This window comes from Coregonus lavaretus, assembly GCF_964263955.1.
Source record: "Coregonus lavaretus genome assembly, chromosome: 18".
NCBI classification, from domain to species: Eukaryota; Metazoa; Chordata; class Actinopteri; order Salmoniformes; family Salmonidae; genus Coregonus; species Coregonus lavaretus.
In genome coordinates this window covers 28026219-28041894 of record NC_140005.1, presented here as the reverse complement: position 1 = coordinate 28041894, position 15676 = coordinate 28026219, and the positions used below count along the sequence as shown (strand labels likewise).

The 15676-nt window shown below is 42.0% G+C and overlaps 1 protein-coding gene across 2 annotated transcripts in view; it reads right to left on the bottom strand.

The window, feature by feature from the left end:
• LOC311145747 (gamma-aminobutyric acid receptor subunit beta-1-like) overlaps positions 1–15676 on the bottom strand; it is a gene marked incomplete at both ends in the record, with an annotated part of 41314 nt that overhangs the window by 9921 nt on the left and 15717 nt on the right. For both annotated transcript variants that reach the window (XM_084182034.1, XM_084182035.1), the window contains one exon: positions 9005–9225. In XM_084182034.1, the coding sequence (XP_084038160.1) occupies positions 9005–9225 (221 nt within the window). The remainder of the gene's footprint in view (positions 1–9004; positions 9226–15676) is intronic.

The following is a 15676-nucleotide window of genomic DNA, read 5'->3' as shown; positions in this document are numbered from 1 at the left end:
TCAGATTGAATTTGTGCTACACTGCTTTCATTCTTTTAGTATTGATTAAACTCAAAATGTTCCCAAACAGTGAGATTGCTGTGCTTATGTATTCATTGCGTTCATTTGGTCTCTGACAGAAAAGGGTCAAGGTTATGGCCACATGCAGCCATGTTATTACAGGCTGCTTGCCGAGGGGTTGGCTGGTCCTTGGAAGGGAAGGGGTCAGAGTCACATCCATTGTTGTGTTCTCACTGCTCACGAACCATATACGATAAGAATAGGATGTCGATTTAATATTGATTTTAATGTAAACCGCTTATGCTGAGTAAAGGATTACATTTAAAGCATAGTGTGGTGGAGTCACTGTTCATAGCTAATCAAAAGGGAATCATCGCGCTCTCCCAGAAGCTTCGCTGGTGCGTAAAACCCGCAAATTCAGACAAACAAAAAGGTGTAATGGGTCCTCACTCAAAAAGATGTCGCATAAATTACATAAGATGTTCAGAGAATAAGTGTTTATACATCATATGTACATCTTACATGTTTGCACATTGGTTTATCATTGTGAACAGGGAACCATTACTGTAAAGTGTATGTGTACCTTTTCCACTGCATAATCCCTGTGTCAAATGAGAGGAGACGTGAGACAAGAAAAGAGCGTACCGACTCTCTCTTACACACACACACACACACACACACACACACACACAAACACACACACACACACACAGGCAGTGAGACTGCCAGGATGTGAGTCATAGCCAGCAATGAATTCACCTAACCCAACCTGAGCCCTCTAGCTGTTTGAGACATTTCCAGGGATCCTCTGCAGTTTCCCCATTTTGTCCAGCTTCTCCTGTCGCAAAATGTCATGCATCGCTGAGCACCTAAAACTCACTCAAGCTGCCACTCCTTTGTTTTGGGTGACGAACCCATCGCCAAAACCTAAAAAGCATAGTAGTACATGCTAAATTTGAAAGCCATCCCAAAGCCCCTACTACCTATGCACCTACAGTATGTTGATCTGAAAGCATTGGCTAGTTATCTCTAATATTGCCTATCAGAGGTCAAGGCTGATCTACAGTTGAAGTCGGAAGTTTACATACACTTAGGTTGGAGTCATTAAAACTCGTTTTTCAACCACTCCACAAATGTCTTGTTAACAAACTATAGTTTTGGCAAGTCGGTTAGGACATCTACTTAGTGCATGACACAAATAATTTTTCCAACAATTGTTTACAGACAGATTATTTCACTTATAATTCACTGTATCACAATTCCAGTGGGTCAGAAGTTTACATACACTAAGTTGACTGTGCCTTTAAACAGCTTGGAAAATTCCAGAAAATTATGTCATGGCTTTAGAAGATTCTGATAGGCTAATTGACATCATTTGAGTCAATTGGAGGTGTACCTGTGGATGTATTTCAAGGCCTACCTTCAAACTCAGTGCCTCTTTGCTTGACATCATGGGAAAATCAAAGGAAATCAGCCAAGACCTCAGGAAAAAAAATGGTAGACCTCCACAAGTCTGGTTCATCCTTGGGAGCAATTTCCAAACGCCTGAAGGTACCACGTTCACCTGTACATACAACAGTACGCAAATATAAACACCATGGGACCGCGCAGCCGTCATACCGCTCAGGAAGGAGACGCATTCTGTCTCCTAGAGATGAACGTACTTTGGTGCGAAAAGTGCAAATCAATCCCAGGACAACAGCAAAGGACCTTGTGAAAATGCTGGAGGAAACAGGTAAAAAAGTATCTATATCCACAGTAAAACAAGTTCTATATCGACATAACCTGAAAGGCCGCTCAGCAAGGAAGAAGCCACTGCTCCAAAACCGCCATAAAAAAGCCAGACTACGGTTTGCAACTGCACATGGGGACAAAGATTGTACTTTTTGGAGAAATGTCCTCTGGTCTGATGAAACAAAAATAGAACTGTTTGCCCATAATGACCATCGTTATGTTTGGAGAAAAAAGGGGGTACTTGCAAGCCGAAGAACACCATCCCAACCGTGAAGCACGGGGGTGGCAGCATCATGCTGTGGGGGTGCTTTGCTGCAGGAGGGACTGGTGCACTTCACAAAATAGATGGTATCATGAGGAAGGAAAATTATGTGGATATATTGAAGCAACATCTCAAGATATCAGTCAGGAAGTTAATGCTTGGTCGCAAATGGGTCTTCCAAATGGACAATGACCCCAAGCATACTTCCAAAGTTGTGGCAAAATGGCTTAAGGACAACAAAGTCAAGGTATTGGAGTGGCCATCACATCACAAAGCCCTGACCTCAATCCTATAGAACATTTGTGGGCAGAACTGAAAAGGTGTGTGCGAGCAAGGAGGCCTACAAACCTGACTCAGTTACACCAGCTCTGTCAGGAGGAATGGGCCAAAATTCACCCAACGTATTGTGGGAAGCTTGTGGAAGGCTACCCGAAACGTTTGACCCAAGTTAAACAATTGAAAGGCAATGCTATCAAATACTAATTGAGTGTATGTAAACTTCAAACCCACTGGGAATGTGATGAAAGAAATAAAAGCTGAAATAAATCATTCTCTCTACTATTATTCTGACATTTCACATTCTTAAAATAAAGTGGTGATCCTGACTGACCTAAGACAGGGAATATTTACTAGGATTAAATGTCAGGAATTGTGAAAAACTGAGTTTAAATGTATTTGGCTAAGGTGTATGTAAACTTCCGACTTCAACTGTATAACAATACTGTTTAGTATACCAATCCTATACTTTCAGATCCAGATGTAGTCCCAAGGGGCTAGGGATCGATTTGGAATGTGGCATTACAACCATGCAGGTAAAGGGCATTCTAAAAGTCCAGTGGCGGTCTGCTGTGCATTAGTCTTGGTCTTCGTCCAATCCAAGAGCCCTGCCTTGTAAAAATGACTCTCACTGGCCCATAGCCATTCTCCTCACTGAGTGATAGCGAGTGTCCAGTGAGACCAATATCTGTCAATTGCAGCCGCAACGATGTTGAGAACTGAAAAGCCCTGGGCATGAATATTCATCAATTTTCATACACTGCAGCTGAATATTATTTGGCTGTCGACCATGTCTTAAACACACCAAATGCATTAGGGTGGTCTGGATGAATTATAAAGCATCTGCAGAGATGGGGTAAAAATAGAGCATCAGCTCCTCTATACCGTAGGGGTGTCAGTAAGGGTGTACCATACTACACTATTCCCACTCCCAATCTATTACCCCAGTGTGTAACATCCCCTCCCCATCAGATCAATGCAGATCAAACACATATCAGGGAAAGAGGTGGGCTTTGCATCCGTGATGGTAATGAGCGTCACGTTACGTGATAGATGTTACGGGTGTGACTGACTGCAGCATTAGTATTGGTTTGTGTTTTCTGAAATGGCTAATGCAGTTGGTGAGAGTAATGCATTGTTAATGTGAGAGGAATCCTATCTACTGGGGTGACTGATATTGGAGAAGTGATGCTCTGAAAATGTCTGCAGTTATACTAGTATAGTGGTTATAAGATTTTCATTTCATTTAGCCAGGATATTCCACTCAGTAACGATTGATAGTGTTTTCCAGGGGAAGATGAAGGTAAAACATGCTCAACTCTATTGTCTTGTTTTAATAATACAACAAACAGGAAAAGGGTGCTAGCTAGAGAGAAGTTGTTCTGTTAAATAATCTGTAAAATTTTACTGCGAATAAAGCTTTTTGTTATTACTGCTATACTTCATAAAATGTTAATCACACATACACTCTCTTTTCCTTCACATGCTGAAGCACCGGGAGTAGAGGTGGCAGTGCTGCCTAAAAATTAGTAATTACCGCAATGAACGTTATGCTAGATTTGATTAAAGGTTGAATTAAAAACATGTTGCCATATTCAATCAATCTTCATTGAGCATAACTAATAGGCCTACTGTTTGATAGCGTGTGCAGTGACCATTCAGACTGGCCATATGTGTATTGATGGATACATTAAAAACGTGAAGGTAGCGTAGCAGCTGACGTGTACACTACAGTAACTGGTGAGGTCATTCCAGGCAGCCTAAATATAGCCGGCTCACTGTAGGCAGCAGGCAGAAGCACACTGGCTGAATAATTGTGTGGTCTGCAGGGAATAATAATTGTGCAGCATTCGAGTGTGAAGACGTCTCCCTGCTCGACGTGAAACTGTGAGAATTGTGTGTGAGGAGTGAAGCAGATGAAAGTGAAAAGTTGTCACAATGACATGCAAGTTATTTCTGGGTGCTCTCGTGAGGGAGGCAGGGAGAGAAGAAGAGAGGAAGACTGAATGGCAGAGTGGTATTCAGATTATACACAGACAGGCACTCACTCACAATGGGCCCAGACATCAGAGGGAGACATCAGAGCAGGGGAGACACTGACACTGACAGATAGCCACATGAATTACATGCTTATGGTGCATTGTAACTGTCTGTTAGTGCAATGAAGAATGACAGTGCTTAAGAACAGCCGTGGTTCAGTATGTTAGTCAATTAATAATGCTTGACTGAGTATCATAAAGATGACGTAGTCATGGTTCATCCTAGCATTACATGACTACGCGTCAAAGAAAATGACAGTCATGGCTTAGGATATTTATGTATAAAGTGCCTTAGGAAATGACATAGCCATACCAAAGATATATTGTTTATTGTTAACAAACAAAAGTATTGCACCAGTGGTCAGGGACATGGGGAGAACTGAAACATCATCAGTTCCTGTAACTCTAAACTGGTACCAACAAGGGATGTATACTACAGTACAGTACCACTGGATAACTGGATGCACTGGGCATCATTTACCTTTAAAGAGACAAGAGATGGGGACTGGAGATGAGATGAGAGGCGAGCGGAGCAGGTTTTCATGGTAGTGCTCCTGGGGAGAGCAGCGTATGGTTGGGGCAGACTGGAGCTGCCAGCACCAGCAGAGTGACTCACCTGACCCTACTGAGAGGCATGGCTATTGCTAATGAATCTCTCCAAAGGCCCGTGCCAGCCAGCACCCAGGCGACTGCTGCTCACCCAACAGGCAGACAACTCAACTCAAACCAAGCTAATAATATAATTATATTTATTATATATATTTTAATATATTAATGTGGTTTTCTACAGTAGGCTAGCTTGAAATGTCAATTCAAATGATTTGTTAAAGGTACACTCAGCAATAAGACGCCATCATACACAGCAGGGCTACTTCCTGCTTACAGACGTCAACAACAACAGAATCCAAATCGGCCAAGGCTGCTAGTATGTGGGCATGCCCACACTGGCAAGAGCCATGGCAATCTGTCCTGCTGTGAATGATGATGTCATGTTGCTGAGTCTACCTTTAAATATGCCCTTCAAAGGACTAAGAAAAGCTGAAGGTGAGTTGAGTGTTGGCCTATAGACAGGGTTGGTGTGTGTTGAATTTCAATTCAGTCAATTCATGGGGTAAATTCAATGTGTAAACAAAGCGGTTGCATAAACATTGCTATGGCAGGTTTCAATCCGGCCCTAAATGTTACCATGATAATCATGTCTTTATTGGCACACGTGTTCATGCCAATAAGGAGCATGCTGTTCAGCCACCTGGTACACAAAACCAAATCCTTTGGCGTCAACCAAAACAACAAAATGGTGATACATTTGCCTTTCCACTGGGCAAAAATTGATTGAATCAACGTTGTTTCCACACAATTTCAACAAAAACATTCAATGTGATGAAGTTAAATCAACATGGAAAACTGATTGGATTTGCAAAAAGTCATCAATGTAAGAGAATTTTGTATTTTTTTCACCCAACTTTTAACCTAAATCCAATAACATGGTGACATTTTGATTTCACGTTGAAATCATGTTAGTTGACAACTCAACCAAATGTAAATCAAAACTAGACATTGAAATGACGTCTGCGCCCAGTGGATTCCACCAAATGATACTACAGACACTACTCCTATGCACCAAAAATAACCCCTCAGATTTATAATGGCCACAGACAATATGATTTATGTAGCCTAAACCAATACTTAATCAAATCACACATCTAAGACCTTCCACCCCAGCACCACACCAGGTTAGCCACACGCTCGACTCCGTCTCAGCCCTAATTAACCTAACAAGCCACATAGATGTGTATAAAACACTGCAGCGTCTTCACAACGATATGAACCACACAAACTGCCTTTAATCTAGACATTGAGCTCAATCACAACTCATGCTAATGTAGCTAATGGGATTGATTGCCTGGTTGTTGTTAGCTTCCACCATGATGTAATCTAGCCCGAGACCTGAAGACAGATGTTAGCGCCATATGTTAGCTTTCAGAGCTAATGGCTAGATCAGAGACATAACAATGTCCTCTTTGTGATGGGCGTGTCTTGCTGTCAACACAGGTTTGATTCCAGTCAACGGTCACATTGGTTCTGTGACTCAGATCACACACAGAGTGTCTTGTCAGCAGCTGAGGTCACTCTGGAGGAGTTGAAAAGGTTAAAGGGGAGATGTATCTGAGTCAGATTACTGGGTTTAACTGTGGTGTTGTCATCTTGCCTGAATCTTCAAGACAGATGTTATCTCCCAGAACTACCAGCTAGCCTTTAACTCAGCCAGTTAATGAGCTACAGCATGGGGTGACTAACTCTTGTCCTTGAGGGCCTCAGTGTCCGCTGGGTTTCCTTTGCTCCCTCACACTTAATTGATAAATTAATGTCAGTGATTGGCTAGAGCAGGATTTTCTTTAATTCGACGATGATGGTCCCGGCAACTGCTGGTTAACGAAAACGAAACAACACAAATAATGCCTTCCCAGACAAACTATACTTTTTGGCTAGAACAAACTCATTCAAAAGAGCACTATTGACAAAATCCACATCCACGGGCATGGTTACAAAATATGCCACCCGACTGAAGTAATAAACTTGTATTGGATCTTCCCTACAAACCCTAGAGATCTGCCTCGTAGCTCAAAAAAAGGATATCTAACTAGAAAAACTGTCAAGTCATCATTCCCCCCCACCAAAGCGCTGAATCCCTCTGATCTCCACTGCATTATTGACAGTGGCTGCCCTTCAGTTCCCTTCGTTAGCTCGGCGCGGCTCAGCACTGCAGAGGCGAGGAGGGGAGCATGTTTGCCTGACGACTCAAACTGAATTCCTCCGCTGCCATCATTGAAGTCGTTTGTGGTGACGTCAAAATGTATGAAAAAAGTAATCAGCGATTGGATCATCTCTAACCAATCAGAGTATCGAAGCCAATTTTCAAACAACGTTTTACCCACGTGTTCTGGCTCTGGCCCAACCCATCGGTTTCTGGTACCAATCAGACGTCTAGAATAGATTTCCATTCTAGAAATCGTCAGGGAGGTGCTCAGATCCAGACTCATTGCGGAGAAGAAATGAACATGAGTGGGTGTGGCCTAGCGTTTGGCGGGAGCCTGGGTAGCCAGGCAAGGAGCATGTAGCCTACGAGGCTACGCTGTTGCCGTGCTCCGGACTGCAGGGGAGTACGGCTCCATAAATGATTCACCACCTGGGTCTTCCTCTCACTCTCCAGAGGCAGAGGAGAAAGAGCAATGGTGGTTGTTTGAGAGGGCTTTCCTTGCCTATGTGCAGTTTTTCCAGTACAGTTGAAGCACACACACACCAAAAGATGATGTGCAGGAGCTATGGTTGCATGCTCTTTCAACCAACCACCAGTCTGCAGAAAATGGAGGGCGGCTCTCATTCTCACTCATAAGCTCACACAAACTCACACACAGACACTAAGACATAGACACGCATGCACACAAGCATACACACACACACACACACACACACACACACACACACACACACACACACACACACACACAGGAGTTAAATTGGACCGGATCCTCCTACAGTATGATCCAAATGAGAGCCAGGCGGAGCTGAAACCCAGTACCTTTGGTTATTGGAATTATCTAATGAAAAATTGTTGTCCACATTTAACTTTCCACAGCCAACAACACGAGTAAGCAACAGCTAAATCAGACAAACCCATAGTAGAATAGTTTACAGTTCAGCCTGTCGCATTCTATGCAAGAAAATTATATTCCTCTCGAGGCACATTCAAATTGAGAGAGCCACACGGAGAGAAATATGCATGCCCAGTCATTGTACAACATTCTTAATGCAGTCTCAGGAAAACACACCTTTGAAAGCAGTTTTGATGCCCACTGTTAAAAGAGAAGGATCACAGAGCTTTCTAGTGTTACTAGGCTACACTTATTTCTTAAATCCAATAAATTAGTAAAATGCACCATTTGAGACCCTGAGTTTTTAGCAGCGGCATGGTTTATGCGCGTTAGTCCTCGCCAATGGCGTTGAATGCATAGACACGATCAGGTGTAACAGGTAGGCATACATTCCCAGTACATGATCCTTAGTTGGCTGAGTGCCAGTGGAACGTTTTTATGACATTCAAGTCATCAATATGTTGCTAACTAGTGTTTGTGTTCTAGCTAATATTTGGGCCCAATGGGGTGAATGCAGATGGGCAACCCTCAGCCTATTTCTTTATAGCCACCATACTGCATCAGGTGGAGTACATCAGGTGATAAATAGCACACCTGCCTGATAATATGGACCAATATGTTATTGAGCTCATTTCTGGAGAGGGAAATTATATTTGAGATGTCAGCATCTTTCTATTTTGGAGTAGAATGTCCTTTTACATAGTCACCAGAACTGACCTTCTCACACCCTCCAGGACCTACTGTGGTATGTGCTTTTGTCAGTATATATTGTTTAGGCTAGTAAATTAACCCCCCTGGCACACCCCCCAATTCAACCAGTGCACGCGCACACACAAACAATAATATATGCCATTTAGCAGGCACTTACCCAAAGTGACTTACAGTTATGCGTGTATACATATTTTACGTATGGGAGGTCCCGGGAATCAAACCCACTATCCTGGTGTTGCAAGAGCCATGCTCTACCAACTGAGCTACAGAGGACCACGCTGACATCACAGGAGCCCATGAACACATAACACTGATACGCACACACTCACCTGAGGCCGTAGAGTACAGTTCCGTCAGGATGCAGTCGGATCATTCTGTTCTTCACTGTGACCCCGTGCACAAAGGACTTCTTATCATTGATGAAGTAGGTGTCAGGGACCCAGAGCGAGTCTGCCACCCTGTTGTCCAGCGTCAGGTTGAGGGGAATCCCTGTGTAGGACAAGCGCTTGTCCCTCCAGGACTGCTGGAAGTACATGGTGATGGTGTAATCCTAGGGGGGTGGAAGAGGAAGAAGGGTTGGGATGGTTAAGCACACAAAAGGAAAGTACATGGTGTATTTTGTTTGTGGGAGGGATTGGCTCTGTTCTTGGATGGTTTACTGTGTGCCTATTTGTGTGTGGCACTGTGTGTGGGCCAGAGCCAGAACACACGTGGGTAAACGTCCTTTGTCTGTGGGTTTGAGTGGGTGTCTGGTTGGGTTGTCTGTGTGTGTAGCTAAGTGTGTGACTGACTACATGCATGAGTGTATGACTTAGAGCAGTGGTTCCTGACCAGGGGTACTAAGACTCCTGGGGGTACTTGGCCTATCCACAGGGGGTAAGTGAGAAGACTCATGAGACCATTGACCTACTGGTAAAATGCACGAGGGGGTACTTCAGGAGTACTCCGGGAGGAGCAAAATTCAGTTGGTGGTACAGTAACAGAAAAGGGTTGGGAACCACTGACTTAAAGTATGACTAAGTGTGTATGTGTTACCAATTATTCAGACGGAGTCTCTGCTGTCAGTCTGTGTTGCACTGCAGTCTCCCACACAGTGCACACCTTACATTTTACATTTTAGTCATTTAGCAGACGCTCTTATCCAGAGCGACTTACAGTTAGTGAGTGCATACATTTTTTCATACTAGTCCCCCGTGGGAATCGAACCCACAACCCTGGCGTTGCAAGCGCCATGCTCTACCAACTGAGCTACACGGGACCTTCTTTTTAAAAATAACTTGCCACAACCACAGACTCTGCAATAAGGCCACATACTGCTGAGGTGGATGATGTTGTGTAACGTCAGTTCTTATTAAGCGCAGCAACAGGCGACTCTCATGCTCGCTCCATTTGGCCCCTCTGCTCCTTGGAGAGGCTGAGCATCTACAGTCCTCTACCTCCATCACCTGCCCCACGGTCACTCCTGTCACCCCATCCGTCCAGTCCTCAAACTCTCCCCTTTCTCTATACCCCTGCGTCAGCACCCCAAACGTCAATCTAACTTCACTTTGAACTCTTGCCCATTTCACCCGTTTACTCTGTTGTTCTCTAGGTTTACACTTACAGTGCCTATCATAAGTATTCACCCCTCTTGGATTTCTTCACATTTGAATTGTCACAAAGTGAGATTAAAATGTATTTGATTGCAATTTTTTGTCAATGAGCCGCACAAAATACTATGTCGAAGTGGAAGAAAAATTCTAAAACATTTTTTAAAATTAATACAAAATACAACATGAATATATCTTGATTAGATACTGTAAGTATTCACCCCCCTGAGTCAATACATGTTAGAAACACCTTTGGCAGCAATTACAACTGTAAGTCTTTTGGGGTAAATCTCTAAGAGCTTTGCACAACTGGATTGTGCTATATTTGTCCATTATTAGTTTCAGAATTCTTCAAGCTTGGTCAAGTTGGTTGTTGACAGCCAATTTCAAGTCTTTCCATAGATTTTCAAGCAGATTTAAGTCAAAACTGTAACCAGGCCACTCAGGAACATTCACTGTATTTCTGGTAAACAACTACCCATAACATGATGCAGCCACCACCATGCTTGAAAATATGTAGAGTGGTACTCAGTGACGTGTAATGTTGAATTTGCCCCAAACATAACACTTTGTATTCAGGACAAAAAGTTAATTCCTTTGCCAAATGTTTTGCAGTATTACTTTAATGTCTTGTTTCAAACAGGATGCATGTTTTGGAATATTTGTATTCTGTACAGGTTTCCTTCTTTTCACTCTGTCATTTAGGTTAGTATTGTGGAGGAACTACAATGTTCTTGATCCATCTTCGGTTTTCTCCTATCAAAGACATTACACTCCATAACGGTTTAAAATCACCATTGGCCTCATGGTTGAATCCTTTCCTTCCTCTCCGGCAGCTCAGTTAGGAAGGACACCTGTAACTTTGTAGTGACTGGGTGTATTGATACACCCTAATTAATAACTTATATTTCAGTGTCTGCTTTTAATATTTTTTTCACCAACCAATCGGTGCCTTTCTTTGCGAGTCATTGGAAAAGCTCCCTGGTCTTTGTGGTTGAATCTGTGCATGAAATTCACTACTCGACTGAGAGACCTTACTGATAATTGTGTGTGGGGGGTTCAGAGATGGGGTAGTAATTTAAAAATCATGTTAATCCCTATTATAGCACACAGAGTGAGATCACACAACTTATTATAACTTATTATTTATTACATTTTCTTTTCACTTTGACATTATGGAGAATTTTGTGTAGATCAGTAGATTACTGCAGTGGGCTAAATCTGAGTCACACAGAGTGTTTATTGGTAGTCTTAAACAAATCTACTTTGAAATAAAAGTATACACCTCACACACAGGGTTATGCGCATAAAAAAATAAGACATCTGTACCATGTCAAATATATTAATGTATTACATTTTGAGTTTGCGTCCCAATATTACACTTTATATACAGTTGAAGTCGGAAGTTTACATACACCTTAGCCAAATACATTTAAACTCAGTTTTTCACAATTCCTGACATTTAATTCTAGTAAAAATTCCCTGTTTTAGGTCAGTTAGGATCACCACTTTATTTTAAGAATGTGAAATGTCAGAATAATAGTAGAGAGAATGATTTATTTCAGCTTGTATTTATTTCATCACATTCCCAGTGGTTCAGAAGTTTACATACACTCAATTAGTATTTGGTAGCATTGCCTTTAAATTGTTTAACTTGGGTCAAACGTTTCGGGTAGCCTTCCACAAGCTTCCCACAATAAGTTTGGTGAATTTTGTCCCATTCCTCCTGACAGAGCTGGTGTAACTGAGTCAGGTTTGTAGGCCTTCTTGCTCGCACACGTCTTTTCAGTTCTGCCCACACATTTTCTATAGGATTGAGGTCAGGGCTTTGTGATGGCCACTCCAATACCTTGACTTTGTTGTCCTTAAGCCATTTTGCCACAACTTTGGAAGTATGCTTGGGGTCATTGTCCATTTGGAAGACCCATTTGCGACCAAGCTTTAACTTCCTGACTGATGTCTTGAGATGTTGCTTCAATATATCCACATCATTTTCCTCCCTCCTGCAGCAAAGCACCCCCACAGCATGATGCTGCCACCCCCGTGCTTCACGGTTGGGATGGTGTTCTCCGGCTTGCAAGCAACCACCTTTTTCCTCCAAACATAACGATGGTCATCATGGTCAAACAGTTATATTTTTGTTTCATTAGACCAGAGGATATTTCTCCAAAAAGTACGATCTTTGTCCCCATGTGCAGTTGCAAACCGTAGTCTGGCTTTTTTATGGCGGTTTTGGAGCAGTGGCTTCTTCCTTGCTGAGCGGCCTTTCAAGTTATGTCGATATAGGACTCGTTTTACTGTGGATATAGATAATTTTGTACCTGTTTCCTCCAGCATCTTCACAAGGTCCTTTGCTGTTGTTCTGGAATTGATTTGCACTTGTATGTTCATCTCTAGGAGACAGAACACGTGTCCTTCCTGAGCGGTATGACGGCTGCGTGGTCCCATGGTGTTTATACTTGCATACTATTGTTTGTACATATGAACGTGGTACCTTCAGGCATTTGGAAACTGCTCCCAAGGATGAACCAGACTTGCGGAGGTCTACAATTTTATTTCTGAGGTCTTGGCTGATTTCTTTTGATTTTCCCATGATGTCAAGCAAAGAGGCACTGAGTTTGAAGGTATGCCTTGAAATACATCCACAGGTACACCTCCAATTGACTCAAATGATGTCAATTAGCCTACCAGAAGCTTCTAAAGCCATGACATAATTTTCTGGAATTTACCAAGCTGTTTAAAGGCACAGTCAACTTAGTGTATGTAAACTTCTGACCCACTAGAATTGTGATACAGTGAATTATAAGTGAAATAATCTGTCTGTAAACAATTGTTGGAAAAATATACTTGTGTCATGCACAAAGTAGATGTCCTAACCGACTTGCCAAAACTATAGTTTGTTAACAATACATTTGTGGAGTGGTTGATAAACGAGTTTTAATGACTCCGACCTAAGTGTATGTAAACTTCCGACTTCAACTGTACATCACAGAAGACTGAAATATAACAAAACCATTTGACATAAAAACACTGGATTTTCTGCGTTAAAAAAATGAATGTTTATTAATTATGAAATTATGAAAAATATTAATAATATTCCACCCATGAGGCCTCTAGAGGGCACTTTGGTCATTTGACTGCATCTATTTCAATCCCACTTTGTAACTCAACAAAATGTGAAAAAATCCAAGGGGGTGAATACTTATGATAGGCACTGTATACTTGAGGGATGCATAAAGGCTTTATAAAAGCTACATGCACGGTCATGATAAGCTTGATGCCGACATGAGCTATTGTTGTGACTATCAATGGCTAAGCTGGAAGGTTAAGTCTGGTTTTGAGCTAGTTTAGATAAGTCAGTGAGAGAGAAGAAGGATGATGTGTCAATGAACCTGAGGTTCAATGCAAAGGGATAATATTTTGGCTCTGCCATAAACACACTGTCCGATATCAGAGGGTAACTTCCCTTGCATATCAATTGGTGTGCATCACAGTGTGTGAGAGAGAGAGGAGGGTGTGGAATAACAATAACAGAACTGATCATTAAGTGACAGAGACGGTTGCCAAGGTGCACAAGGTCCTCAAGATCACTCAAGGTCTTTGAGAAAAAGATGTGCCAGCAACAGCAAAACATCTGAATGAGAACGATCTCAACTGTGTTTGTTGTAATTTGGTACTGTGTTAATATTGAAAATGGTGTGCCAGATTTATCCAGCGTTTGCACCAGTGTGAAATTACAGAGGGAATGACATATAAATAGAGGAACAAAAAGTAAAACATACTGTGGGAAAGAGATGAGAAAACTAACATGACGGTACATTTTAAGCCCCATGTCTCATTTCAAAGTTCTTTGTTATATACAGTATACATTAAATGCCATTGCCTTTGAAGATAATAATTGTAACGGTTTAAACGGTTGAATACTTTATCTATATGTTCAATTAGCTCTCTATTTAGATTTGGTATCGAAGGTCAAGTGAGGTGTTCCCCAGGGCTCTGTTCCGGGGCCGTCTTAAAATCTGCTCTTTTTGATCCACTGCTGTGGTCGATCCAAGTGACAGCACTGCGGCATCTTTTCCCAATCTGAAGACTTGTGGTTGAGGGGACAGCAGGAAATGGGAAAAACAAAACCAAATGATTAAAAATGAATGGAGATCATTTATATCAGCCATCCAAAAAGCCTTGCAGGCATTTTGATGAAACACACTTCAAAATGCTTCACTTAACTGCTGGTAACCTTCTCTGAGGGCTGGCAGGGGAGAGTTGCATCTCTCCGGTTTCTATCAGTCTAATCTCGGTTGCAAAGCTGCAGTTAAGATTCCACTCACAGCGTTCAAGCTTTCCAGCATTAGTTGCAGTTTGCAAAAATGCTTATGCAGGCATTTCAGAACATGCTTCAGGGAAATAAACTTTCGGTAAAAAAATGCTTATTGGAGGTACATTTCCACATTTTTCTTCCTTATTCACAGATGAAGGAACAATAAGCTGGTTATCCAAGGACAAACTTAAAGTTTTAAAATGTGAACACACTAAATAATTTGTCTACTTTAAAGCATGTCTACTGCTTTGGCTTAGACTGGTAATTAAAAAGAGTTGCTTCAGAACGTTGAAGGAGACAACATGATAAATGCAATACGAGATTGATGTGTATGATCAAGGCCAAGAGATCTGTACCTGTCAACCCTCTGCCATACGTCAGAGATAACTGCTTCTAGAATGCAGATGTAACAGTAATTACTTTCACTATTACCTAAAAGATGGAACCATCACGTAATTGAGGTGGTCCTCAGTCCATATAACCATATAATAAATTAAATACAGGCTATCATACTCAAATGTGCACGAATAAGATATGATTTCCAAATTAATGACTGTATTGGAGAACCTGCGAATTGTATAAAAAACATGATAGATTTAGAAGGCTAACCAGTAAAGTACAGATACAAGCCAATTACTGTACATGTAAAACAATAAATAACAGATAGGGGAATTACAAATCCACAGGAACTGTTAATGAGCAACAGAAACCTGGGATGACATAGCTTTAAGTGAGAACTGCTGCCTCATAATGCTGGGAACAGAGAAAAGGAGGAGAGAAAGGGGGACGTTGCAGCTCTGTCCCTCATTGGGGATGAACATTTTCCTTGGATTCTATTATTAGAAACAGCTGTTCCCCTAGACGCCCGCTTTTCCATCATCACTCTGGCACCTCAGTGTTTCCACAGCAGAAAGTCCTAAACGTGAACGGAATACCGTTATGCATATGAGCGTGCTAAAGCAGAGCGCCCGCTGCTGCACTGCACACACACACTCACATACACACTCACATACACACTCACTCTCACACACACAGGAAGGGAAACAGGGGCAGGCGTTGCCCTTGGCATGTTTCCTCTCCCTCCCATTTCCTTT